Source organism: Protopterus annectens, chromosome 11.part0, assembly GCF_019279795.1.
Source record: "Protopterus annectens isolate FY-2018-M chromosome 11.part0, PAN1.0, whole genome shotgun sequence".
Taxonomy (NCBI): Eukaryota; Metazoa; Chordata; order Ceratodontiformes; family Protopteridae; genus Protopterus; species Protopterus annectens.
Genome location: NC_056745.1, coordinates 285892942 through 285920282, shown reverse-complemented (window position 1 = coordinate 285920282; position 27341 = coordinate 285892942). Strand labels below are relative to the sequence as shown.

At 43.5% G+C, this 27341-nt stretch overlaps 1 protein-coding gene across 1 annotated transcript in view; it reads left to right on the top strand.

Annotated features, from left to right (window-relative positions):
* The window catches only part of UTP20 (UTP20 small subunit processome component), a gene marked incomplete in the record, with an annotated part of 2478305 nt that overhangs the window by 392856 nt on the left and 2058108 nt on the right, over positions 1-27341 (top strand). The window contains 2 exon segments of the mRNA XM_044087776.1: positions 22998-23144; positions 23226-23360. Coding sequence (XP_043943711.1) covers positions 22998-23144; positions 23226-23360 — 282 coding nt within the window.

The window sequence follows — 27341 nt, the reverse complement described above, 5'->3', positions numbered from 1 at the left end:
AATGGATTATGGAGTGTATTTCTGCAATTTATTCTCAGCAAGGCAAGCAACTTCCCCATCCAGTTAGTGCCCACTCCACCAGATCAATGTCGACTTCATCAGGTTTTTCTGCTCTAACTCCAATTGGTGAAGTCTGTGCTGCAGCTACTTTGTCCACGGCTCATATATTAGTATCTCACTACAAGTTGGACATTATTTCCAGGAGCAGAGTATCCTTTGGTTCCACAGTGCTCAGGCATATCCTTCCTTGAGGTCCTCCTAGGGTTTATGTAGCTGGGGACTCTAACCCATTCATGATGCATAATGAAGTGGACATCATCAGGTTAGGAGTTATGTACTTAACATAACTTGGTATCTGCATTACCCAATTTCATTATGCTTCACATCCCACCCTCCTTTCCCTTTCCTTTTACATCTGTGAGTGATCTAGAGGATTATGGAACCCTCTGGTTCCTAGTTTGGACTCCAGTAGGTTTCTTTCTCTGTATTTCTACTACCTTTGGGATAACTGTCTTGAGAAAGGGCAGCAAACTCAATCTGAGAGGGAGAGGGAAGAGTTTGTGGCTCAGATCTTATGGCAGGAAGAAATGGACGAGTTGGATCCGAGGACGGATCTAAAGACCCATTTGTGATTCATAATGAAACTGGACAACACAGATACCAAGTTATGGTAAGCACATAACTTCTAATTTATTGTGTATTCTAAAAGGCCATTTTGTTAGATAATGGGGGGAGGGGTGACAACAAGGTTATCCTTGGACCTAGACAGGATGCCGCACCAAATAAGCTATGCAAGACCGAAGGACTTTTTGACCAAGTCTGAGGCATGATGATTGAAAGAGATCTCACTGTTAACATGGGTACTCATCTCTTTAATAATAGCACTGTTTAAAGAGGAGCACCAGTGTTGATGTAGAGGAGGGAATATAGGAAGTACTGCTTTTCCTGAAGTTTTACTAATTGTCATCAGGTCACAACTTAATTTGACAAAACATGCCTTAAACTGGTATGGCTCATTGTTTGTGGCCCTGTTTTCGAAAAAGTCAGAGCCTTGAGCTCCTGTCTGATTTTCTGGTTCATTCAGATCCTTGTAGCTTGACCAGCACAGAAGGATGAATATTTCATGTCTTCAGTGACTTCAAAGCTTGCCCCTAACATAATTGTAGGTAGAGGATGGACACTGTTCATCTACAGTGCACAGTATTGTTGGCATCCTTTTTGTGGTCTTCATATTGAGGGCTATCTCTTCCTCTCTTTCCTATTGTGGCCTGAAGGGCAGTATACTTGCTGTCAGACACTTGCTGAACTTTGCTTGTCCAGCAGCTTGCCTGAGTATGGCCCATCAGTCAGTATTTAGTTTAAGATCTGAGGATTGGATATCTGTGGCCCCTTTGCTCTTCTGGGCCTAGAGTTGTCTCTGGTTGATGTGCTCAAGGAACTTTTGTCCACTGGATCTGGTTCCCTTTTAGGCTCATTCGAGTGGCCCAGATCATAGCCGCACCCCAGGATTTGTGGTTTGGGTGTTGATGTAAACAAGAGGACTTTAGTTCATCTACTTATCCTTGGTCTGTTTCCCTGTTGCCCAAGTGTTTTAGCTTCCCTGCTTTACAGTGACCTTGTCTGGCATTGTGGCAGCTTCCACTAGATGTGATGTATTCTTTGGGTTGATGCTTATCTGACCAGCGTTATCAAACTACTTGCAGGGTCTGATGCGCATTCATCTGTTAATCTGTGTAGTTATGTGTCCTGGTTAATGATGTTGGTGACCAGTATCAAAATGCCAGAAAACCCTTCTCACAGGACTGATAAGTTTATTTTCTGCTTGGCATGTGTTGTCTTTCTGGTTAAAGATGATTACTTTGTTTTCACTTCAGTCTGAAATGGGACATCCATTTCAGTGTCTGAGGCTCCCTATATGTAGGCAGTCAGTTACAAGTGGTGTAACCATCCTTCGTGTAGGGCATATTTTTAGATAATCAAGAAATAGTTTTGATTCATAGTGTGGTTATCTTTGAGGAGGGGACACAAACTTTAGTTTGACCCCTCAGGATGGCTGCCTGTATGTGTTTCCTGTCATCCCTGCGGGTTTCTTCAGGCTGGCAATTCTTATCCAGACCTTGATTAGACCTGCTTCTTCCTTCAGTGTGTAAGGTGGAGTTAGGTCTTAGTTGACCACCTAGGTTGCAGTGGCATTTAGTTTCTTGGCCCAGCTTGGACAGACGTGGAATAAACCTCTCAAAGTCTTTCTTCATTAACCCATTGGTCAGCACGGCCATGTAGCCAGCAGGTAGCTAGTCAGGTTTCTTTTGGTGCTCGTGACATCCTTCTTGGGATCTGGGTACATTTACATTTATTGTGCAGCTGTTTATGTAGACCTTTGTTGACGAATGGCATAATCTGTTCTCTTTGCTTTGAAAGTCATTGGTTCAAGGGAATTTTTTCCAATTCTATGACCATGGTGATCCCTGTCTGATGTTCATCGTGTTTCACTGTTGCAGTCATAACTGTAGGGTGCTCCTGCCGGCAGGCAGCCCGAGGTCGGCCAGAATCCCAAAGTCTGGGTCCGACGTCGGCTGTACAAGCCAGTACCCTGACGTCAGTATGCTCTGGTAAATAGCCCTCAGCCGACGCCATCTTCTCCAGTCTTTTTTGCCGTGCGGTGGAAAGCAGCTCGCAAGTCGTTGGTTGGCGATTTTCGAACAGCGTTTTTGGTTGTTGTCGGTCCGAAGTTCTTACTTCTCTTCTCAAAGCTAAGTACCCCGTTGGGGAATCTCTTTCTTGTTCCTCCGATGTCAGAAAAAGTTAATAATTGTATTACGTGTGGGAAACAAATACCTCATAAAGATTTCCACTCTTACTGTCTACCTTGCTTAGGCCCTGACCACGACGTTTCTTGTTGTCGGTTCTGTGCCAGGTTTAATTCTCATACTATTAAACGCAGGTACGACTGGGCTCTGAATTACTTTGGCAGACGCTTCAATTATAGAATGTCGTCGGATGCTACCAGAATTCAAAAGAAACGCAAAGACAAGGACAGGCCTCCGAGGTCCAAACAGGACTCGTTGCAGCTGGAGCCAGCGTCCGGTTCGGCTGTCGTCAGTGAGGCGCTTTTGCAGCCCCTGTCGTCCGCCACTTCTGAACCGATGGCCGATATGGACTCCCATGGGGAGCCATCAAGGCCTTCTATTTTATCTGCTGCAGGACCTTCGGACGTCGCTCCCTCGGATGGGTCCGGAACCGCTGTGCAGGTACCGGCTTCTGAGGGGGTATTCAGGCCTACTCACATCACTATTTCAAAGGCAAAGACAAAGACTCCTGTTAAGTCCAAAGCTCCTGCTCATGCTACTTCTGAATCTACTCCCCGGACACAGAAGCAATTAAGGATGGCTGAAGATTTTCTTACTATGATTAGGGGTTCTCACCCCCCCCCCCCCTGAGAAAAGGCCTCGACAGGATGTTCCTATGGATTCCTCTGACCAGGCTTCTGTCTCTTCCTCTGATCAGGAATATTCTTTTCCTCCTTATGAGGATTCGGATGCTGAGGACTCCTTGCCCTCTGCCTCTCCGCCTGAAGATTTTTCTTTTGGGGAAACCTTACATGAGATGAGGGAACATTTTCATTGGGAAGGTCAGGATTACTCTGCTTCCAAGAAGAGGCTTAGAGAATTCCTTCTTCTTCCTCAACATAGGCCTTTGGCTATCCCTCCTGTTCTTGACATTGTGGATGATGCTTTTTCCGAGGCTAATTTGAATCCTGACTCCATGCCTCCTGCTCCATCTAAGCCTGATAGGTTTTATAGGGTTCCTGAGTCTCATTTGTTCTTGTTTAAGAATCCTTCTGCAGATCCTGAAACTATATCTCAGGGCTCTAAGGCTGCTAAAGTTGCTACTTCTAAGAATCCTATTCCCTCTGAGAAGGATTCTTGTGCCTTAGACAGGTGGGGTAAAAAGGTATATACTTCTGCTACCCACTCTGTTAGGGCTTTAAATTGCCAGTTTCATATGTTTAAGTATCAGCAATTTCTTTTGTCTGTTATGAAGCAAAAGCTTGCCTCCTTTCCTGCATGTGCAGAAGATAAGGAACTACAGGATGTATTGCATGCATCTGAACAAGTGAACAAACATAGCTTGCATTGTGGTTTTGATGCTTTGGATGCTTCTTGCAGGGCCGCAGCCTCTGGTACTGTTATCAGGAGACATGCTTGGCTTTGTGAGCAAAGTTTACCTGAACAGGTTAAGGCTAAATTATTAGATGCCCCTGTTCAGCATGATGTTCTTTTTGGATCTAAGGCTGAGGAGGTTATTAAAAAGATGGAAGAAAAGGCAAAATCTATGCACACTGTGAAAGATTTCTTGCAAGTTCAGCCTCCTAGATTTTCCAGGAATTGGCCCTCCAAAAATTGGTCCTTTCCCACGTCTGACAGGCCTCAAAGGGGAAGATATAGACACTCCAGAGGTCGTGGCCAAGCTCAGACCTCCTACAGATCGAGACAATGGACTGCTTCTTCACCTAGAAGGGGAGAAGACAGATCCCAATCTCAAAGGAAGCAAACTCAATGACTCTCTCGGTTGGGCTACAGGACCTCTTTACCTGGATGCCCCTCTCGGAGGAAAACTTTCTCTTTTTTACAGAAATTGGACTCAGATTACCCAGGACAAATGGGTATTGGACGTGATTTTAAAAGGCTACAAATTCCACTTTCATACCTTGCCAAGGGCTTTCGGTTGGCCAGATCTGCCAAAACATCAATGGTCAGAGGCCTTAAATCAAGTGGATGCTCTTCTGGCCATGAGAGCCATAGAGCCTGTTCCACTCTCAGAGATGGGAAAAGGTTTTTATTCAAGACTGTTTCTGGTTCCAAGAAAGCAAAGCTCATGGAGACCTATTCTGGACCTTTCTGTGTTAAACACCTTTTTGGAAATTCCAAAATTCAAGATGCTTACTCTGCAGCAGCTGATTCCAATGCTCTCTCAGGATGCCTGGATGGTGACATTGGATCTAAAGGAAGCTTATTTACACATTCCCATCAGGCAGGAATGCAGGAAATTCCTCAGGTTCAAGGCAGGTTCGAGACACTTTCAATTCTCTGTACTGCCCTTTGGTTTATCTACTGCGCCCAGAGTCTTTACCAAGTGCCTGGCACCAGTAGTGGTTTATTGCAGACTCCAGGGGATTCAGATTTACCCCTATTTGGACGATTGCCTTATTCAGGCAGACAGCAAGGATCTTTTACTTCAACATCTGGATTTTGTTCAACGCCTTCTCCTCCTACTGGGATTTTCAGTGAACACAAAAAAGTCACATTTGATCCCTTCTCAACAAATGGTATTTCTGGGAGCCCTCTTAAATACTACCTTACAAAGGGCCTTCCTCACTACAGAAAAACAAATACAGCTGGCTTCAATTTTCAAGACTTTGGCAACTCTACCTCAGCTCACTGCAAGGAAATTCCTGCAGGCACTGGGCTACATGGCTTCCTGCATTCTGTTGATTCCAAATGCAAGGCTTCATATGAGAAAGCTTCAATGGTATCTGAAAAGTGTATGGTCGCAGCATTACCACGATCTGGACACTCTGATTCCTCTGATCCCCTGCCTCCAGGAGGAGTTCCTTTGGTGGTCCAGGGTGTGTGCGTTAAACGAAGGATAGCCTTTCCGTCCTCCTCAACCTTCTCAAATCATAACCACGGACGCCTCGGATTATGCTTGGGGAGCACATTTTCTAGGCAATTGCCAGCAGGGAACCTGGACGAAGGATCATCTTCACTGGCACATCAATCTGAAGGAAATGTTGGCAGTTCAAAATGCTTTTCTAGCCTTCAAGAACCTTTTGCATCCAGGACCTCTTTTGATTTGCACAGACAACACCATAGTCATGTGGTACATAAACAAGCAGGGGGGTTCTCATTCGTTCCTCCTTTGCAGACTAGCTATGGCTTTATGGGACACAGCTCTAAATCTGAATCTACATCTCCAGGCCCAATTCATACCAGGAGAACAGAATCTCTTAGCAGACAGCCTGAGCAGGAACATTTTAGATCCTCATGAATGGATGCTAGACACCAACTTATTCGACAAGATTACTGCAGTTTGGGGATGCCCCCAGATAGATCTGTTTGCATCCCATCTCAGTCATCAGCTGCCTCTCTTTTGCACCAGGTCATTCCACAAAACAGCTTGGAAAGTGGATGCCCTGTCCTTCAGCTGGAGAAACCTTTCGGGATATGCCTTCCCTCCTCTTCCTGTTCTTCCTCGGATTTTACTAAAGATAAAAAAGGACAAGCCCAAGTTCCTCATCTTGATTGCTCCAAATTGGCCTCGACAGTTTTGGTATCCAACTTTAAAGCACCTGTTCTTGGAACCTCCTTGGATTCTCCCTCTGAACCCTTCTCTTCTGTCCCAGCATCAGGGTCAGTTGCTATATTCCAATCTCAAGACCCTTTGTCTGGCAGCTTGGCTCTTAAAAGGAATTTGATCTCTTCTAGTCTTCCCAAACAAGTTTTGGATGTTCTTTTGGAAGCTAGACGACCTAGCACTAGGAAATCCTATGCCTCTAAATGGAAGAGATTTTGCATTTGGATGCAGGACTGAGGTTTGGACCCTCTGGTACCTGATCTCTCTTCTATTTTGCTTTACCTTTCGGATCTTTTGTCTAATGGACTTTCCTTTTCTTCCATTAAGATTCATGCTTCTGCTATTTCTGCTCATTTCAATACTGATCCCCCTGTTTTTTCTCATCCTTTGGTGAGACAATTCTTGAGAGGGGCTAAGAATTTAAGGCCTCCCAGAACCCCTCTTGTTCCTGCTTGGGATCTTATTTATGTTTTAGAAAAACTTACTTTGCCTCCTTTTGAGCCTGCTGCATCTTCAGATATTAAGTTTTTATCTTGGAAGACAGTTCTTTTGTTAGTTTTGACTTCTGCCAGAAGGGTCTCAGAGTTGCAAGCTCTCATGGCTGTGGAACCATACCTTATTTTCCACCAGGACAGAGTATCCTTGAGGACCAATCCTACTTTCATGCCTAAGGTGATTTCGAAAGTGGCTTTGAATCAAACAATTCACCTTCCTACCTTCTTTCCTAATCCTCAGAATAAAGGGGAAAGGATTTTGCATTCCTTGGATGTGCACAGACAGTTACGATTTTATTTGGACAAGACTAAAGAGTTCAGAAAATCTAACCAATTGTTTGTTTCTTTTGCCTCCAGTTCTCTTGGAAAGGCTATTTCCAAACAAACTATTTCCAAATGGATTTCTTCTGGAATAAGATTTTGTTACACTCATCATGGGAAACAATTTCCAGGTACTGTGAGAAGTCATTCTACTAGAGCAGCTGCTACTTCTACAGCTTTTCTCAGGGGAGTTCCTACCAAGGATATCTTGGAAGCTGCCACTTGGAGTTCTGTGCATACCTTTTCCAAGCACTACAATCTCCCTTTGTATTCTAAGACCAGGGCAGGCTTTGCCTCTGCTGTTTTGCAGGGTCTTCTTGCTGCCCCTTCTTCTGTCTAAACCTCCCCCCTTTTTTCACTGCTTTGGGATTCCACCCTACAGTTATGACTGCAACAGTGAAACACGATGAACATAGTACAGTTGTATACACCTACCATAAATGTAGATGTTCGAGTGTCTTCACTGTTGCAGTCGGTTTCCCTCCCTCCTATCCCCTCTTTTTCTCTTTTTTGTGGTGTATTTGTGTTTCCTAGTGGGATTCATTTATGATTTATTAGGGGCTTCTGACATCTAGGGCAAGAAAGGCTGGAGAAGATGGCGTCGGCTGAGGGCTATGTACCAGAGCGTACAGACGTCAGGGTACTGGCTTGTACAGCCGACGCCGGACCCAGACTTTGGGATTCTGGCCGACCTCGGGCTGCCTGCCGGCAGGAGCACCCTACAGTTATGACTGCAACAGTGAAGACACTCGAACATCTACATTTATGGTAGGTGTACACAACTGTACTTTCCCCCCCATGCTTCATTTTGGTAGAGTAGAGTAGAGATATTTTGGGAACAACTTTTTTGTTGTAGCACTGCTGGGTAGTCTCTCTCTGTAGTCTATCCTTTAGGCAGAAAGGTATGCATATCGTCATGACAAGACTTCACAGATGTCATCTCCCAGTCTGTATTCCCATAGTCTTATGCAAGTATCTCATTGTTGTCAGTGGAACAACAAGGCCTTTCTGTAGGGGTTCTGAAGAAGTTTGTCCATTGCCATGGTCTTTCACGATGTTCTTCGTTCCACATTGCTGCAGTCCTTACTATTGGGGGTAGTCCGCTGTCCAGTCGGCCCGAATACCAGAGTATATGGCTGACGTCGGTCAGGGCGCATTAGACTGACGTCAGTACGTCAGGGTACTAATGCGCATGACCGACGTCATATCCTCAGTCTTTTTTGCCGCATGGTCCGATGCAGAAGCAGTTTTGCGAGTGCAGGTTGGCGTTCTGAAATATTTCCGAAACCGGAGTTTCAGACCGAATCAGAGTTGGCTAAGTACCCCGTTGGGGAACATTTTGGTTTTTTCTTGCCTCAGTATTTAACCGGATGTCAGAAAAAGTGAATAACTGTATTTCTTGTGGGAAACAGATACCTCATAGGGATTACCATACCTTGTGTATACCTTGTTTAGGGCCTGAGCACGATGTTGTTGGATGCCGCTCTTGTGCTCGGTTTAACAAACGCACTATTAAGAGACGGTTAGACTGTGCTAGGTTAGTGTTTGGGAAGCGTTGCAATTATAAAATGCCGTCGGATGCTCCGACGCCCGCTTCGTCCAAGAAGCGCAAGGACAAAACAGCGAAGCCTAGGGTTGATGAACCGGCAGTCCCAGACGTCGGTTCTTTAGAAGGCTCAGTGGAGCCAGAGGTTTTGCCAGGAGTTTCTATGGAGTCTCAGGCAGAGACTTTACTGTTACAGGATGTGCCTTCTCAGGAGGTAGGCCAGGCTGAGGGGGCTTCTCAGGTAACTGTTCTTCCCTCTCTTCCCAAGGTAGTTAGAGCCTCTCCTTCTGTTGCCAAAACTTCTTTGAGAGGTAGGCCAAGTTCAGCTTCAGTGGGGGCTTCTCCTAGCATTTCAGGTTCTGTGCCTAAGAAACATATGCTTAAAATGGCAGAAGATTTGATTACTATGATTAGAGGTTCTATGCCCCCTCCTGATAAGAGGCCTAGGGTGGAACCTGAGTTTGAGAGTTTTGAACAGTATTCAGAGGCTTCTGAGTCTTCTGCGGAAGATGTACAGGAGTATCCTCCTTATTCTGATTCGGATGTGGATGATTCCACTCCTACAGCTTCTCCTCCTGAGGATTTTTCATTTTCAGAAACTCTGCATTCCATGAGAGAGCACTTTAAATGGGAAGGCCAAGATTACTCTGATTCTAGGAAAAGGCTTAGGGAATTCTTGTTTTTACCCCAGCATAGGCCCTTAGCTATACCTCCTGTGTTGAATGTGGTAGAAGATGTTTTTGCAGAGGCTTCCCTGAACCCTGATTCCTTGCCTCCTGCTCCTGTTAAACCTGATAGGTACTATAGGGTGCCTGAGGCTCATAAGTATCTTTTAAGAGTCCTAGGGCAGACCCGAGACTGTTTCTCAGGGACCTAAAGGTGTTAAGGCCTCTGTTGTTAAAAACCCTGTTCCCACTGATAAAGAGGCAAGGGCTTTGGATAGATGGGGAAAGAAAGTGTATACTTCTTCCACTTTAGCCATGAGGGTGTTGAATTGTCAGTTTCACATGCTAAAATATCAAAATTATCTCCTTTCACAATTGAAATCTAAAGTGGATGCTTTGGCGGAAGGTATTGAGTGTAAAGAGTTGCTGGATTTAGTTCATGTGTCTGAACAAGTGGGTAAGCATTCTTTGCAATGTGGTTTTGATGCTGTACAGGCCTCCTCGAGGGTGGCTGCCACTAGTTCTGTTCTTCGCAGGCATGCCTGGTTGAGGGATCAGAATTTAGCTGAGCATGTTAAGACAAGGATTTTGGATGCTCCTTTGCAGTCTGATGTGTTGTTTGGTTCGCCTGTGGAAGCAGTTTTGAAGAAAATGGAGGACAAAGCTAAGTCTATGCAAACTGTTAAAGATTTTTTGCAGGTGCAGCCACCAAAGTTTAGTAGAAATTGGCCTACTAAGGGATGGACATATCCTGCTTATGATTCCCAGTCTAGGGGTAGGTCTAGACGTGGTAGGGGCAGAGCTCAAGGTGCTTTTAGGCCTAGAACAGGGAGTTCACCTGCTCAGACTTCTGGTGAGGGCAGGGGTCAGTCCTTTCGTAAACAGACCCAATGACCTGCCTTTTCAGCTGCCAGTAGATTCTCGTCTGGCAGCTCCTCTGGGAGGAAGACTGTCTCTTTTCAAAGAAAATTGGGATTTAATTACTCAAGACAGATGGGTGTTGGATATCATTCACCATGGTTACAGGTTTTATTTCCATACATTGCCCCCATTCAAAGGCATGCCAGACGTTCCTCCTCCACAAAGGAAAGAGGCTCACAAGCACATTTCTCAGTTACTCCAAATAGGGGCCATTCAGCCAGTCCCTGTCTCAGAAAGGGGCCTAGGATTTTATTCTCGCCTGTTCCTAGTACCAAAGAAGGGGAACACGTGGAGACCAATTTTGGATTTATCTATCCTCAACACTTATCTGGACATTCCCAAGTTCAAGATGTTGACGTTACAACAGCTTTTACCTCTGCTGGGCAAAGATCACTGGATGGTAACTTTAGATCTCAAGGAAGCTTACCTTCATGTGCCTATCAGACTAAGTTGCAGGAAGTATCTGCGTTTTCGAGCTGGAAATTCTCATTATCAGTTCTCTGCATTGCCCTTTGGCTTATCTACTGCCCAGAGTATTCACAAAGGTTCTGGCTCCAGTGATAGCTTACTTCAGGCTAAAAGGAATTCAAATCTATCCTTACTTGGACGACTGCCTGATTCTGGCTCAAGAAAAGAAAGACCTTCTACAACATCTGGAATATGTTATAGCAGTGCTAAGATGCCTAGGGTATTCTGTGAACGAAATAAAGTCCAGTCTAGTACCCTCTCAAGACATGTGCTTTCTGGGTGTGAGACTGAATACAGCAGCCCAGATGGCCTTTTTAACCCCGGACAAACAAAAGAGTCTATCACTTTACTTCCATCAACTATCTCATCAGTCCGTGCTGACTGCAAGGACAGTCCTTCAAGCATTAGGGTTCATGGCATCTTGTATTCTGGTGCTTCCCAATGCCAAACTGCATATGAGGAAGCTACAATGGTATCTCAAAAATGTATGGACACAGCACTGCCAGGATTTGGACACTGTCATTCAAATAATACCTTGCCTTCAAAAAGAATTTTTGTGGTGGGCTCAGGAATGTCACCTAAACAAGGGACTCTCTGTGACCCGACCAGAGGCGAGTCAGATTTTAACGACAGATGCCTCGGACATTGCTTGGGGAGCTCATCTAAATGGAAAGTGGATACAAGACAAGTGGCCTGCCAGACTACAGCATCTACATATCAACATGAAGGAGATGTTAGCAGTCCAGTTTGCATTAATGGCTTTCAAGGAGTTACTTCTTCCAGGGCAGGTGTTGATTCTAACAGACAACACAACTGTCATGTGGTACATCAACAAACAAGGGGGAACTCATTCTTATCCTCTATGCAGGCAAGCAATGATTTTATGGGAGACAGCGCTCAGCTTGCAACTAACTCTTCAGGCAAGGTTTCTGCCGGGAGCACAGAACTCCTTAGCAGATGTGTTAAGCAGGCAAATCATGGATCCCCACGAGTGGAAACTGGATCTTCATGTATTTCAGAAATTGACAGTGTCATGGGGAACTCCAGACCTAGATCTGTTCGCTTCTCCACTAAACCACCAGCTGCCAAAGTTTTGCACAAAGGGGTTTCATCACACAGCTTGGAAAGTGGATGCTCTGTCTTTCAGTTGGAAAAATCTTCATGTGTATGCCTTTCCACCTCTGCCTCTTCTTCCAAAGGTGCTCTTAAAGGTCAGACAAGACAAGCCAAGGATGATTTTGATAGCTCCAGATTGGCCTCGGCAACACTGGTACCCACTACTAAGGAGTCTGGTAAGGAAGCCTCCATGGCCCTTACCTTTGATTCCACATCTGTTATCTCAGAAGGACGGTCATCTGCTCAATGTCAAGCTTCACTCTCTTCATCTGACAGCCTGGCATATTCTGTGTTGAAACACAGCAGGTCTCAACTTCCTCAACAAGTTTTAAATGTGATTATGGAAGCTAGAAGACCTAGTACAAGGAAAGTGTACGCAGAAAAATGGAAGAGATTTTTGTTTTGGAGTACAGCAAAGAATTTGGAGATTTCTGAGCCTAATTTGAGTGTGGCTCTTCAATATCTTACTGAGTTATTGGACAAAGGTTTGTCCTTCTCTTCCATTAAGATTCATGCTGCAGCTATTTCAGCTCACTATGATTGTGACCCACCATTGTTTTCGCATCCTTTGTTCAAGCAGTTTCTTAGAGGGGCAAAGAATATAAGACCCCCACGTAGAGCTCCTACTCCTGCTTGGGATCTCAATTTTGTGTTGGAAAAACTTACTCTACAACCTTTTGAGCCTGCAGCTACTGCTGAATTGCAATACTTGTCATGGAAGACTGCTTTTCTGTTGGCTATTACTTCTGCAAGAAGGGTGTCTGAATTGCAGGCCCTTATGGCAGTTGAGCCCTTTTTGATTTTTCATAAGGATAGGGTGTCATTACGTACTAATCCTTCTTTTATGCCTAAGGTGGTTTCTAGTGTGGCTTTAAACCAAACTATTCATTTGCCTACTTTTTATGCAGACCCCCAAAATAAAGGGGAAAAGATTTTGCACACTTTAGATGTGCACAGGCAATTGCGTTATTATTTGAGCAGGACTAAGGATTTTAGGCAGTCTCAGCAGTTGTTTGTTTCTTTTGCTTTGAGTTCGCAGGGCAAGCCTGTGTCAAAACAAACTATTTCTAGGTGGATTGGGTTTTGCATTGCATTTTGTTATTCCCATCATGGCAAGGAGATTCCAGCTGGGATTAGACCTCATTCCACTAGGGCTACTGCCACTTCCACAGCATTTCTAAGGGGGGTGGCAACTAAGGATATTTTGGAGGCAGCTACTTGGAGTTCAGTACATACTTTCTCTAAGCATTATCACCTTCCTATCTACTCTAAGTCTAGGGCTGGTTTTGCCACAGCTGTTTTGCAAGGCATGTTGTCAGCTCCTACTTCTTTATGATTTGCCAGCCTCCCTTACCTCTGCTTTGGGATTCTACCCAATAGTAAGGACTGCAGCAATGTGGAACGAAGAACATAGTACAGTTTTGTACCTACCATAAATGTAGATGTTCGAGGATACACATTGCTGCAGTCCAATTTACCCTCCCTCCTTCCCCTCTGTGTTTAGGGGTGGTTGTGTAGGTGAGGTTATCTGCTGATATTTTTGTATATATTTTTGTATATATTGTACATATTTTTGGTGCAGGTATTTTGGGCCTTGTCTTTTTAGGGTCTTCTGACATCTGGGGCAAGAAAAGACTGAGGATATGACGTCGGTCATGCGCATTAGTACCCTGACGTACTGACGTCAGTCTAATGCGCCCTGACCGACGTCAGCCATATACTCTGGTATTCGGGCCGACTGGACAGCGGACTACCCCCAATAGTAAGGACTGCAGCAATGTGTATCCTCGAACATCTACATTTATGGTAGGTACAAAACTGTACTTTTCCTAGTGACAATTTATTTTCTGTTGATGGTGTGTAGGGTACCCAACCAAGTTCAGAACTGGGTGGACCTGAGTTGTTGTTTCCTTATAGTATGCTGCATACAGACCCATGTAGAAGTTAGCTTGTGTGTGGTTCTGCAGCAGCTGCAGTTTCTTTGAGCTGGTGAACACACCATTGGAACCTAGGTTGTGGGTCAGTGCAGTATTCTTATCCTGTTCCTCATGAGGTTCCAAGGAATTTCCTTCTGTGCATGCTGAAAACAGAGTACATTATGGTGTGTCTGACTTCATTGATTTTGTCACCATGAAACAATGACATTTGCACTTCAGCAAAATATTTTTTTAATGGAGATTTTTTTCTTATATAGGACACTAGTCTACCATGGATGGGCCCTTCTCAAGGATGCCATTGACTATTCTGACAGCATGTGCATTTCTACCAAACAATGCATCTTGCTAATTTAAAAGTGTTTTGGGAACATGGTTGCTAGATATCCCGATTTGGGCAGGACAGTCACAAGTTCAACAGACAAATTCCCTGAGTCCCTCATTGCGCTCTGAAAATCCAGATTGAGCAAAAAAGCCTCCAACTGTGCTAACACCACCAGGAGAATGTATACGGAAGAGCTGTGCCAGTCCAATGAAGCGAGTCCCACCAGCCAATCACTGCAGAATGACTTTGCCCAAGAAAAAAAGAAAGTGGTGTAAGATTCTAAACAATCCCTTGATTCCAGCTAGGAGATAGGGAACCTATTAAAAATACTATGATTCAATCAACCTTTGGGAATCAGTCAAGGTGGGAACCTTCAGTCCCATTCCTGGGGTAATCTTTCTTGAATTAAGTACAATTCAGATATGATGCAATTGCCCAGAAACGATGGAATGCATCAGATGGTTCTTCGTGTTTCACTGTTGCAGTCATCACATTTGGGTTAGCCCTGCCAGGGTAGCCCTCAGTCTGCCCAAATACCAAAGGCTTAGTATTTCTGCATCAGTTGCTGTTGCTCCAGGACTGACATCAATTCGTCAGTGTTATAAAAACAGGCAGCTGATGCCATTGCATCAGTCTTTCTTGCCGAGGAGCCCGAAGGAGAAGCAGTTCACACAAGTGCCAGTCAGCCGCTACCTGAGTTTTTCAATTCCGAATTGAAGTTGAAATCTTCTAAAGCTAAGTACCCCATTGGGGATCCTTTTTTCTTGCTCTAACCAATGTCAGAAAAAGTAAAAAATTGTCTCGCCTGTGGAAAGCAAATACCACATCGAGACTTTCATTCCTACTGTGTCACTTGTTTAGGCCCAGACCACGACGTCCCCCGTTGTCGCTTTTGTGCTTTGTTCAATGCCAGAACTATACATTGTCAGGTCCTTATTGTAGCTAGATATTTTCGCTCTCAGTCCTCGTCTTCCGATATGGCTTTGGTAAGCCATCCGACAACCAATCTTCCAAAATAACATAAGGCTAAAGACAGAGACAGACTGCACAGGTCCAAAGCTGCCGATGATGCTTCCGTTAAGCTAGTCGTCAGTTCTTCGGTCCTTAGTGAGGCACTTTCGCAGCCCCTGATGCCCACTTCTGTGGATTTGCTGGTCACTACCGAGACCCTTTCGGAGTCTGGTATGCAGCGAGACTCTTCTTCGACTAAGGATCCTGCAGATGTCTCTACCTAGGATGGGTCCGGAGCTGCTGAGCAGGCACTGGCTTCCGAGGAAGTACTTCACTCTACTGATACTAGACACTGACTGATGACTTCTTTCGTGTCTACAGTTCTTTTGAAAACTACTGTGTTTCTAAGGCCCAGGGTGTGAACCACACCCAAAAAACGATGACCTAAGCTCAGGACCCTGCTTCCTTGCCTCAGTCTCAAATGCTTAACATGGCGGAAGACCAAAAGAAAGACTTGTCCCCAGTAGTTTTATCCAAACAGGAGTCCAATGACTCTGATGCATCTGAATAAGAAAATATGCAGCCCCTCTCTGCTTATGAGGATTCTGATGCAGAGGAATCCATCCCTTCAGCCTCTCCACCGGAGGACTTTTCCTTTGGGGAAACCCTACATACTTTAAGGGAGTATTTCCAATGTGAATGTCAGGACTGTCCTCAGTCATAAAGGAGTCTCTGGGAATTCTTGGATCTTCCACAGCACAGACCTCTGGCCATACCTCCTGTCCTGGATGTTGTGGATGATGTTTTTATGGGATCCAGTCTGACCCCTGACACTGTCCCTCCCGCTCCCAGGAAACCTAACAGGTACTTCAGAGTCCCTGACTTTTTCAACTTTCTTTTCAAAAATCCTCCTGCTGACCCCGAGGTCATCTCTCAAGGACCTAAGGCAATCGGAGCAACTTCTGCTAAGAATCCCACCCCCTCAGGTAGGGATTTCCGAGCATTAGACAGATGGGGTAAAAAAAGTATACACCTCTGCTACTCTTGCTGTTAGAGCATTAAATTGTCAGTTCCATATGCTGAAATATCAGTAACATACCATGGAACTCCTCAAACAAAAGAGATCTTCTTTCCCTGCTTGTGCAGAAAATAGAGTTACAAGGGTTAATGCATTCTGCAAGTCAAGTAATTAAGCACACCTTACAGTGTGGTTTTGATGCCCTAGAAGCATCCTGCAGAGTAGCAGTTACTGGTTCTGTACTTAGAAGACATGTTTGGCTTAAGGAACAGACCTTGCCAGACAATGTCAAATCCAAATTATTGGATGCACCCTTGCACAAAGACAACTTATTTGGCACCAAGGCAGAAGAGGTCCTAAAACGATGGAAGAAAAAGCTAAATCTATGCAGATAGTTAGACTTCTTACAGGCCCAGCCACCAAGGTTCAGTAGACATTGCCCCTCCAAGCACTGGTCCTTTCCTGCCCCCCCCCCCCGGTCAGCTCAGCCCAGACCCAGGGGAAGCAGGACCCCCAGACAGCCCCAGGGAATGCAGAGATCTAAGCAATGGAGTTCCTCCTCTTCAAAACTAGGGAGTGCAAAGCCCACCCCCTTATGGTAAGAGCTCACAATGACATTACACTTCCACCCCCTCCCTCTGCCCACCTGCACTTGCCCCTAGGAGGAAAACTCTCCTTCCACGCAAGCAACTGGGTCACCATTACCGACGACTGTTGGGTCCTCAGCGTAGTGTCCCAGGGATACAAATTTTATTTTCACACTCTGCCAACCCAAAAGGATTCCCAGTTCTTCCCCCAAACCAGTGGGCAGAGTCCAAAAAGCAAGTCCTTTCCCTCCTCTCTATGAGGGCGTTAGAGCATGTTCCTGCAGAGCAGACAGGCCAAGGTTTCTACTCCAGATTTTTCCTGGTACGCAGAAAAGAGGGCACATGGCACCCCATCCTCGACTTATCCATTCTAAACACCTTTCTGGTGATACCTAAATTCAAAATGCTCACCCTCCAGCAGCTTCTTCCTATGCTTTCCAAGGATGCTTGGTTAGCCACCCTAGACCTACAAGAGGCCTATCTGCACATCTCAATCAGGGAATCATGCAGGAAATACCTATGTTTCAGATCAGGATTACTGCACTTTCAGTTCTCTGCGCTTCCCTTTGGCTTACCCACTGCTCCCAGAGATTTTACAAAATGTCTGGCTCCTGCCATTGCTTTTTTCAGGCAAAGAAATATTCAAATTTATCCATACTTAGACGACTACCTGATTCAGGCAGACAGGAAAAGCTGCTAAAGCACCTGACCTTTGTAAAGGACCTACTGACCTCCCTGGGGTATACTATCAACGAAAAGAAATCAAAACTAGTACCCACCCAAACAATTGCATTCCTGGGAGCAAGCCTGGACACAACATCCCAGATGGCATTCCTTACACCAGAAAAACAAACCTACCTGACAACCTACTTCTCTAAACTAGCCACCAGGACCCGGTTATTAGCAAAGAAAATTCTGCAAGCTCTAGGGTTCATGGCTTCTTGCATTCTACTCATTCCATATGCCAGACTGCATATGATGAAACTACAGTGGTACCTAAAAAGCCTTTGGTGTCAACACTCTCAAGACCTGGAAACATTCTTTTATACCATTGATACCTTGTCTAAAGAAAGATTTTCTTTGGTGGGCAGCAGCATGCTACTACAAGGGACTTCCTTTCTCGCTACCCCACATCACCCAGAACCTCAACACAGATGCATCAGACTATGCCTGGGGTGCACACCTGGACAGCAGGTGCATTCAGGGCAAATGGAGCCCAAATCAAATTTATCTGCACATCAACCAAAAAGAGATGTTAGCTGTTCAGCATGCCGTGACAGCTTTCAGACCCCTACTTTCCTGATCAACAGACAACACCACGGTGATGTGGTACATCAACAAGCAGGGAGGGACTCACTCTTATCCTCTCTTCAGGCTTGCCATGACCCTTTGGCACATGGCTGCAGCCATGCAACTACACCTGTTAGCACAATTCCTGCCAGGCTCTCAACTCTCTGGCAGACAACCCAAGCTGAAACTTGCTAGACTAGACCAAAGAACCTACACCTTTGTAACCAAGAAATGGGGTCCCCCGAACATAGACCTCTTTGCCTCCCACACCAATCATCAACTCAGCAAATTCTGCACCAGGAAACCTCACAGCAAGGCCTGTAAAGGGGATGCTCTGTCCTTCCAGTGGGTAAACCTCTCGGTATATGCATTTCCCCCTCCACCACTCATTCCAAGCGTACTGCTCAAAATAAGGGAGGAAAAACAGAGGACAATCCTGATTGCGCCAGACTGGCCATGACAGCACTGGTGCCCAGTGCTGCGCAGCCTGCCACCCCTGCCACCATGGCACCTACCTCAGATCCCAACATTCCTGACCCAGAGGAATGGAGAATTCATGGTTCCCCAATTGCAGACCCTCTGTCTGGTAGCCTGGCTTTATTCCCTGACCTCTCCTCAAGACGCCAGTCTAAGCAAACAAGTTCTAGATGTTATACGTGAGGCCAGATGCCCCAGCACTAGAAAGTCTTATGCTGACAAGTGGAAAAAGTTTTGCACCTGGACCCAGGCTAAGGGAGCCAAAACGGCACAGCCCACCCTACCTCTCATCCTGGATTACCTGGCAGACCTACTACACAATGGTCTAGCTTTCTCTTCTATCAAAATTCATGCCTCTGCCATCTCTGCTCATTTAAGTGTAGAGCCACCTCTTTTCTCGCACCCTCTCATCAAACAGTTCCTAAGAGGGGCTAACAACTTGAGGCCACCCAGAAGAGCTTCTACCCCAGCTTGGGACTTAAACTTTGTGTTGGAAAAGCTCTCCCTGCCCCCCTTTGAACCTGCAGCTTCAGCAGAGATAAAATTTCTCTCTTGGAAGACAGTCTTGCTTCTGGCTATCACTTCAGCTAAAAGAGTATCAGAGCTACAAGCACTTATGGCTGTAGAGGCATTCATCATTTTGCATGCTGACAGGGTCTCCCTCAGGACTAACCCATCCTTCATGCCAAAAGTGGTGTGTGGTGTGGCTCTCAACCAATCCGTTCATTTGCCCACCTTTTTTCCCAACCTACAAAACAAGGGGGAAAGGATTCTGCACACTCTAGATGTGCACAGACAGCTTAGATTCTACATAGACAGGACTAAACCTTTTAGAAAAACGGATCAATTGCTAGTCAGCTTCGCTGCAGGAGCAGAGGGCAAGGCCGTATCCAAACAAACACTTTCCAAATGGATAGCACATTGCATCCATTTCTGCTACAAGTGGCACGGAAAACCTCCCCCCAAGGGGATCAGGACACATTCCCCCAGAGCAACCTCCACCTCCGCAGCTTTCCTTAGAGGGGTCCCCACCAGGGACATCCTAGAGGCTGCAGCATGGACCAAGCATTACAACCTGCCTATCTTCTCCAAATCCAGGGCAGGCTTTGCCACTGCAGTCTTGCAGGGCATCCTAGCCAGCTCCCAGTCTTCTTGACTGCCTCCACCCTTTTCTTCAGCTTTGGGAATCAACCCAAATGTGATGACTGCAACAGTGAAACACGAAGAACATAGTACAGTTGTGTACACTTACCATAAATGTAGATGTTCGAATGTATTGTTGCCGTCCTGGTTTCCCTCCCTCCATCCCCCTTGTCTTTCTCTCTCTCTCTCCTTACAAGGAATTTTTGGTATTTACTTTCTACTGGTGGTGGTCTTCCACCGTAACGGAGCTCCTTATTGGGGGCTTCTGACAGTTAGGGCAAGAAAACCTGATGTAATGGTGTTGGCTGCCCGTTTTTATACAACTGACGACCTGGTGTCAGTCCTGGAGCAACAGCAACTGATGCAGAAATACTAAGCCTCTAGTATTCGGGCCGACTGAGGGCTACCCTGGCAGGGATAACCCAAATGTGATGACTGCAACAGTGAATACACATCTACATTTAAGGCAAGTGTACACAACTGCACTTTTCTCCTTACTGTATCTATCACCACAGTTCCATGTTTTACTGATGAATCTAATGCTTAACGTCTTTGCAAGTAACATTGCAGCTGGAACGTTACACCTTTAAGGTTTATGGGAGGAAGACGCATGATTTTTTTGATGCACAGTTACGTTTCCCCATAGCACTCTGTATATTTCGTAGTTCTTTTTTCTCTCTAAGGCTGAAGTTTGTGGAGGTATGTCTAATTTCTTTTCTGTAGTTGTTTTAATAGTGGCCCATTCATATGGTTAAGGGGTAATTTGCTACTGGGAAATTTATGAATGTTGTGATCGTTATTCTAGATTAATTTATGATTTTATTTCATTTTAATAGACTGTTCTGCGTGCATTATGTATGATTAAGTAAAGTGAAGCAGGCTGTATTAGTGTGGCAGTTGTTTTAATTAGATACTTTAAAAGCATTGACGCTCACAAAGATATTTTTTTAATGGAGAGGTAATCATAACTTTGCTGAGGGTGTTTTGATGTTGGAACCCCTGATACCCTGTGTTGCTTTTTCTCAACTTCCATTCTTTGTGGAGTTGGTATCATTTGCTGCTCTAGCAGCTTCCCCTGGAGTACAGATTTTTCCCATTTATTTATTTATTTTTTCTTGATAAGTTAACAAAGGGTGTGGAATTTTTTTATTATACAGGTAAGCCTGATGGGGATACTGGTGTCTGTCTTCATGACTAACAAGGCAGGAGGTTCTGGTTAAATGTCTTACTCATTGTTGTAGAGTACAAGGGAAACCTTACCAGACTTTAAATCATAGTTTAATGAAACTTATACAAAAGAAGCTGAATGTTGCTGCTTTAAAGATAGTGATTAACTGCCACAAGTCACTTTACAGTTCACTGCCTTGCGTTTTATTTTACATATACTTCATAAGTACTGTGTGATATCTTACATGATAGAAGATAGACCAGTGTGAAGACAGTAAATCTGGGCAAGACATAATTTGAGGCTCACCAAAATTTGTTTTACAAATTTGCACCTGATCTTATGTTTTGTATTACATGCCTTCTGTTAATCAATTCTTTACTCTGTGTGTGTGTGTAAAATATTGTCTTATTTGGAATATACAGTTTTACTGGAATCTTGATGTATATTTTTTATAAAGTGTTTTATTGATGTCCGTTTTCATATAAACTATATCAGTTACTGTTTTGGCTCTGTTCAAGGCTTGGCTGAAAAGATTCAATAAACTAGCCTGCCTACCTGGTAAACGAAAAGAAAGCAGCAGTGTATGACCAGAATTTTACCTTGCAGTTGTCTTTCTCCTGCATCTAGTTAATGTATGTATGGCAAACTACTTGACTCGGTTGTCTGTTTCCATGGGTACCAGTTAAGGGCAACATTGGTTAGAAATTCTGTGTGTGTATTTATTTTTTACATTGATGTCTTTGGCAATACTAATATCTTTGCATCACTCTTTAGGAAACTTGCATTCAGAATCTTTGGACTGAGTTTTCTGTAACTTTTTCCCCACGGCTGTACTCTTATTTTAGTACGGTCTCATACATATACTGTTGTAACTTTTTGTGTGGAAACTGTTATTAAATATTTATCTGTAAGGTTAAGAATTGGCTAAGTGAGGGGACTTTGCATTGTTAAGCATTTATCCCTCTTTTTCAGTAGTATCAGATCTTGACATTTTAAGTATTCTGTACAATGAAAGCTGTGAATTTTCAGATTCTGTATGTTTATAATCCCAGTGGAACAGAAGGCATCTGTCTGTGAGTAGCTGTGTATATATGTAGTAAAAATGAATCCCAGTGAGATTCAGTAAATTTCTGACTGTATCTCAGATGGGAAAGAGCAAAAGGCTATCGGGTCAAAGGCAGTAATATGTAGTAGGCAATATCAGAACAAAGGGGACAGATTCCTGAATAAAATATTGTGTGCATTCATCCAGACTTGACATGCATAGATTACAAGCTCCCCCAAATAGAGAAAACACACTTTTGGAGACTCAGGAGCTGTGTGTAGTCCTGATTTCAGTCAATGCCTCCTGTTTGCTCTTACTGCTGTCAAGTCATTAAGTACAGCTTGTTGCCTTAATACGGAGCACACAGTTCTGCATAATAAATGCATATAAATGGGGTTTGCATACAGTTAAGTGGGACAGGATTAATATGTAGTGACCCTATTGGCAAGTGGCATTGCAGAAACATGGAAGGGGACACAAACACTCAGCAGCAACAGCTATTAATTTAATGGGCATGACATTTGGTGATGAGAAAAGAACCCTTTTTTTTTGGGTCGTTCGAAATGGTGGCTGTCCCGACTTGTAATTTTGGAAATTTGACAACCCTGTTTGGGACCCACATTGTGGTGGTAAGTTTTCTGTTCAGTTGCCCGGGAGAGGTAGCTTGAAACTCTGTTCTATGAAGGCTGAATCTGCTTAGCAGGTAAAAAAAAAAAAGTTATGAACTTGCTATAATGATAAATCAACAGAGTATTCAATTTTTAATTTACCCTTCCTCTGTCTCATTGTTTTGGCTGAGGTGGGTTTGTCTTTCTCTTGCTTCCTTTCTCTCCAACTTGATCAGAAAGCAACAAATGGAGGAGAAAAGGCAGTGATGTCATGGGAGGTGGAGGTGCATAGGTAGTACCTGGGAAAGTTGTATCCACTGAGCAGAGCACTAGCGCAGTGTCCAAGTCCTGTGGCTTAATGAAGACTGAATTCACCAAGCAGATTTAATATTGTAAACTTTTTACAGTGCACATTAAAGAATAGTATTTTGTTCCCCTTTTAAGTCTCATAAGACAAACCAGTTTGACATTGATGTTCCTAGTAACTATAGCATCCTTTATTACTTTTGTTTGTAGAATAGTACTAGATAGTAGTGAGACAGTAAAGGTAATGTGTTGTTTTTCAGAAATCTCTTCTGTTTTTGTGTGAGAAGCTGAATGAGGGCAACCACATTGGGTGCTGCCAAGAGATTGAAAGGCTGTTGCAGGCATTTCATATTTTGATTGCACATTCACAAGGGTTGAAGGTTAGCCATCCAGATGAAGTTTGTAAGGTAAGTTTTTTTTTTTCCTGTCATGTAATGGCATTGTATTTGAATTTGACAGTAAAAAAATAATTTTTTTCTTTTCTGCAGACAGTTGTTAGAGTACTTCATAACCCTTTGCTGTCAGCACATTGCCATGAGACACTTCTGCAGGTGATGTCTGCTTTGTTACTTGCTGAACATATTTCCTTGTCAGATGCATTGATGGAAGAAACCATCCAGAAGGTAAGATTGTGCAGAATATATTTCAAATGTAAAAGCTGCGTCTTATGTAAGCTTTATAAAAATGTTCAGTAAAGATATTAGAAATTCTAACTATTCAGTATTGGTGCTCATGGGAGGGGGGGATCATGATCTACTATTTGTCTATAACCTACAGATTGCATGCATCCCTCAACTCCCTCTGTTTTTCTTTCTACTGCAGCTTGTTAGAAACAAAGGCTTTGCTAGACTGCAGTTTATCAGCAGCCTGTTTCGGAGTCATCGACATGTTAGTTTCCCATTATTTTACTTGTTTTGAGCTGGAGAGTTATATTGCAGCTTTTGACGTTTACCTGATTAAACATCTTCTACATTAGAGTACTTTGTGATGAATAAAATTGTGGAGAGAGAAAGTTTAAGCTGTTCAGATAGATTAAGGGAGCTTGCACTGTGTTTTGTCTTGTAAGCTCTCAGCAGGTAGCCTGTGTGTGTGTTTCATATCATATTCATGCCTATTTCTTAGAAATGCTATTTGGAATTCAGAGTCATTTGGGTTAACATCAGGTCGAGGAGCTTTCTAAGAAGACCAAACAGTGGAAGAATAAGTGATCGGTTTGTGAAAATGTTTTCTGGAGTTATCATGCTGACACTCCTGCTATGCTTTTCTGTGTATTTAAGAAGCCACTTTGTGATTTTATGATTCATAAGAAATGTAGACGTGGATCTGTGTCAGTCACAGTTCTAGAAAATCGGTATATACTAGGCTTGATATATTGAGATTGTTCAGCCTGTGGCATGCTCTGCCTTTACTTCAGCCTCATCACTGCCAGGACTAACAGATGCATTTAACAGCAGTCATTCTTTTGATTAGCTTTTTGTCTGTGGTGAAGCCTGTCTCAGCCTTGACCCTGACTCACAGGTAGGATCGTTTTCCCATTTGATACATTAAAATTAAAGGAAAATGTTCAGTGACTGAATTGAAAGGCGAATGTAGACTGGCTATGTGACCAGCATTTTGACATGAATAGTACTGGGCATAGTATGGGTGCGAAGTATATTTAAAGCAAGAGTCCACATATGTTTCACCAAAACCCAAACAAAAGTCAGGTGCAAGCATTTGGCATGACCCCCGCCACACCCACACCTTGTGTATAACTCATAGGTCTGACAAATTTATGTTAAGGTTAATAAGTGTAATGAGTATAGATTAAGGTTAATACTTAGTTTTTGCAATGATTTCCTTTTTCTGAAAATGGTTGATAAACCAGTTTGGAAGTCATACAGTTGATATACTTTCCAACTTGGCAGAATGTTTTTTTCATGTCAGTCTATATTTTATGCAAATTGTACAACAAACAAAAATGTGGGCACTTCAGGGTGCAACTATAAGCTGCAGATTTCTGCATTATTTGCAGGTAGTGGAGAGCTATGCCAGGCATCTGTGAGTAATGGACTTTATCATCTTTGAGGAGCAAAACATCATTTGCCGTGCAGGGGGCTTCACTAGTTTTACTTCAACAATATTTTTATTTTATTTTTTATTTACTTATGATTTTGTTAATCATGTTAGTCCCACTAAGCCTATGACCTCTTTTCTTGGGAAACCCTAGATATTGGTTGAAAGAAATTTGATTAGGGCATGTGGAAATTTTCTTACTGTTTTCAGTAAATTCTATGGTATCTGTTACATCTAGTTGAGTTTACACCAATTTAGGCAGATGAGACTTTGGTTTAATGTCTCATCAAAAAGACAGCACCCAGGAATGCATCACCCTTCAGGCTGTACTACATTTTCAGGATTGGAAAATGAATGTAAGCACTTGGTGTGGGAATGGAAACCCACAGTCTTGTGATCTTTCAACATTGAAGGCTCATGTAACAACTGCTGCTGCGTGGTAACTGCCCCATTAGCCTGATGAGCCTGGTCTGCAAGGCCATGGAACGTATCATCATGGAAATTATAAACAAATACATTGGTAATCTCCAAACTCTGGACCCCACCCAGTTCAGGTTTGCAAAAGGCAGATCATATCTCCTAAACCTGATAGACTTCTTTGAAGCAGTCACCAAAGCCATAGACAAAGGTAAGGTGGTTCACACAGCCTATCTAGATCTTGCCAAAGCTTTTGACACCATCCTCCACTCTGGAATTATAGATAAACTCACTAAACTAGGTATAAATCCCTATGTCACAAGATGGGTTGCTAACTGGCTCACTGAAAGAACCCACACTGTGAAAGTAGCAGACTCCAAATCTGACTTCAGACAAGTGACAAGTGGAGTACCACAGGGTTCAGTCCTGGGCCCTCTCCTGTTTGGTATTTACTTCTCTGAAGTACAGGCTAACACAGAAGGTCTTTGGCTAATGAAGTTCGCAGATGACTGCAAACTAGGAGCCATAATCGCAACTCCTAACTATGTGGACATCCTACAAAAGGTCCTCACTGAGACAGATGCCTGGTGTCAAAGCTGTGGCCTCAAGCTCAAGGCCAAAAAATGCATTGTCATCCCCTTTGGTAAAAACTCTGTACTCATGAACTACAACAAAGGCGGTAGTATACTTAACACCGAAAGTGTGATAAGAGACCTTGGGACACAGCTGGACAGTAGTCTCTCCTTTGATAATCACATTGCCACAGTAGTCAGGAAATCCTTCTACGTGGCACACCTCATCACAAAAGGTTTCTCATCCAGAAAAAAAGAGGTCATTGTTCCCCTGTACGTTTCACTCATTAGACCCATTAATAGAGTACAATGCCCCTTTTGGTATGTACCTCACAAGACATCTTCAACAACTGGAAAGGCTGCAGAAATACATCACAGAGGATTACCGGCCTTAGACTGCAGAAAATGGGATATCAAAAATCCACGTTGACGTGGGAATTTGCTATTCTACATATTCCATTGATTCATCTTTCAAAAGTTGATATTCATGTTATCATTTTTATTTGCTCATTACTAAAACTTTATATAATACAGAATTGGATTGATCGTTCTAAATTAAAATGGGTTACTTTCCAGAAAATGGCTTTTAAATTTATTGATGCTCAAAGATACTTAGGTGGAAGTCCAAAAAAAAGCTATTAGAAAGGTTGTGTTAGAAAAGGTTTTAAACATATTAAATAGTTAATGTTAAATATTTTTTTTTTTTCTCTCAGGTTGCCTAACTTGTATATAGTGTACATATGGTGTATGTTTTATTTCTAAATAACTTATCAAAATCTCATGAAGGTTGTTATCACTAGATGAATTGTTATATGTTCATTTATGCCTTCTTGTTATGTATAATCTTTTAATTGTCTTGCTATTCATATAATTAATAAAAAATTTTTTGAGAAAAAAAAAGGATTACCGGCCTCAGATGCCCTACGCAGACAGTCTCAAAAAACTCCAGCTTTACTCTGTCGCTTATCACCTACTCAAAGGTGATCTCTGCCTAACATACAAAGCTATGTCAAACCCAGAGCTGTTGGACATGCTCCACTTAAAGAAATCCCAATCCCTCAGAGCTACATGCTCTAGGGACCTAAACCTTGTCACCACAATAAACAGAACATGCCGGAGGGATAGATTCCTGTCCCAGAGACTTCCCATACTCTGGAATAAACTACCTATCTATATCAAACAAAGCTCCTCATTAGCACTCTTCAAGAAAAATCTTAATGATTGGATGGGAAATAGGAAATTTACCCCGGTATCACTTCTGTGGCTCTGCTCGACAGGGATCACTTCTGTGACTCTGCTCGACAGTGACACAGGAAAATCATTTTCTTGGGTGGCAAACGCCAGGATACCTTTTTGGCTGGGCTTGTATAGGCCCTAGGGCCGATAGCCTAGTACCTACCTACGTATGGTGAATGGTGTCTTCTTGCAGTAGCAGCCATGAAATGAAGTGTGTTTGACGCTCATTAACTTTATTGCCCAAGTAACATTCAACCAACTGTCCTACTACTGAATGCATCTTGATATAACATGCATATTGGCTTTGAAAGATGTTGGAATAAT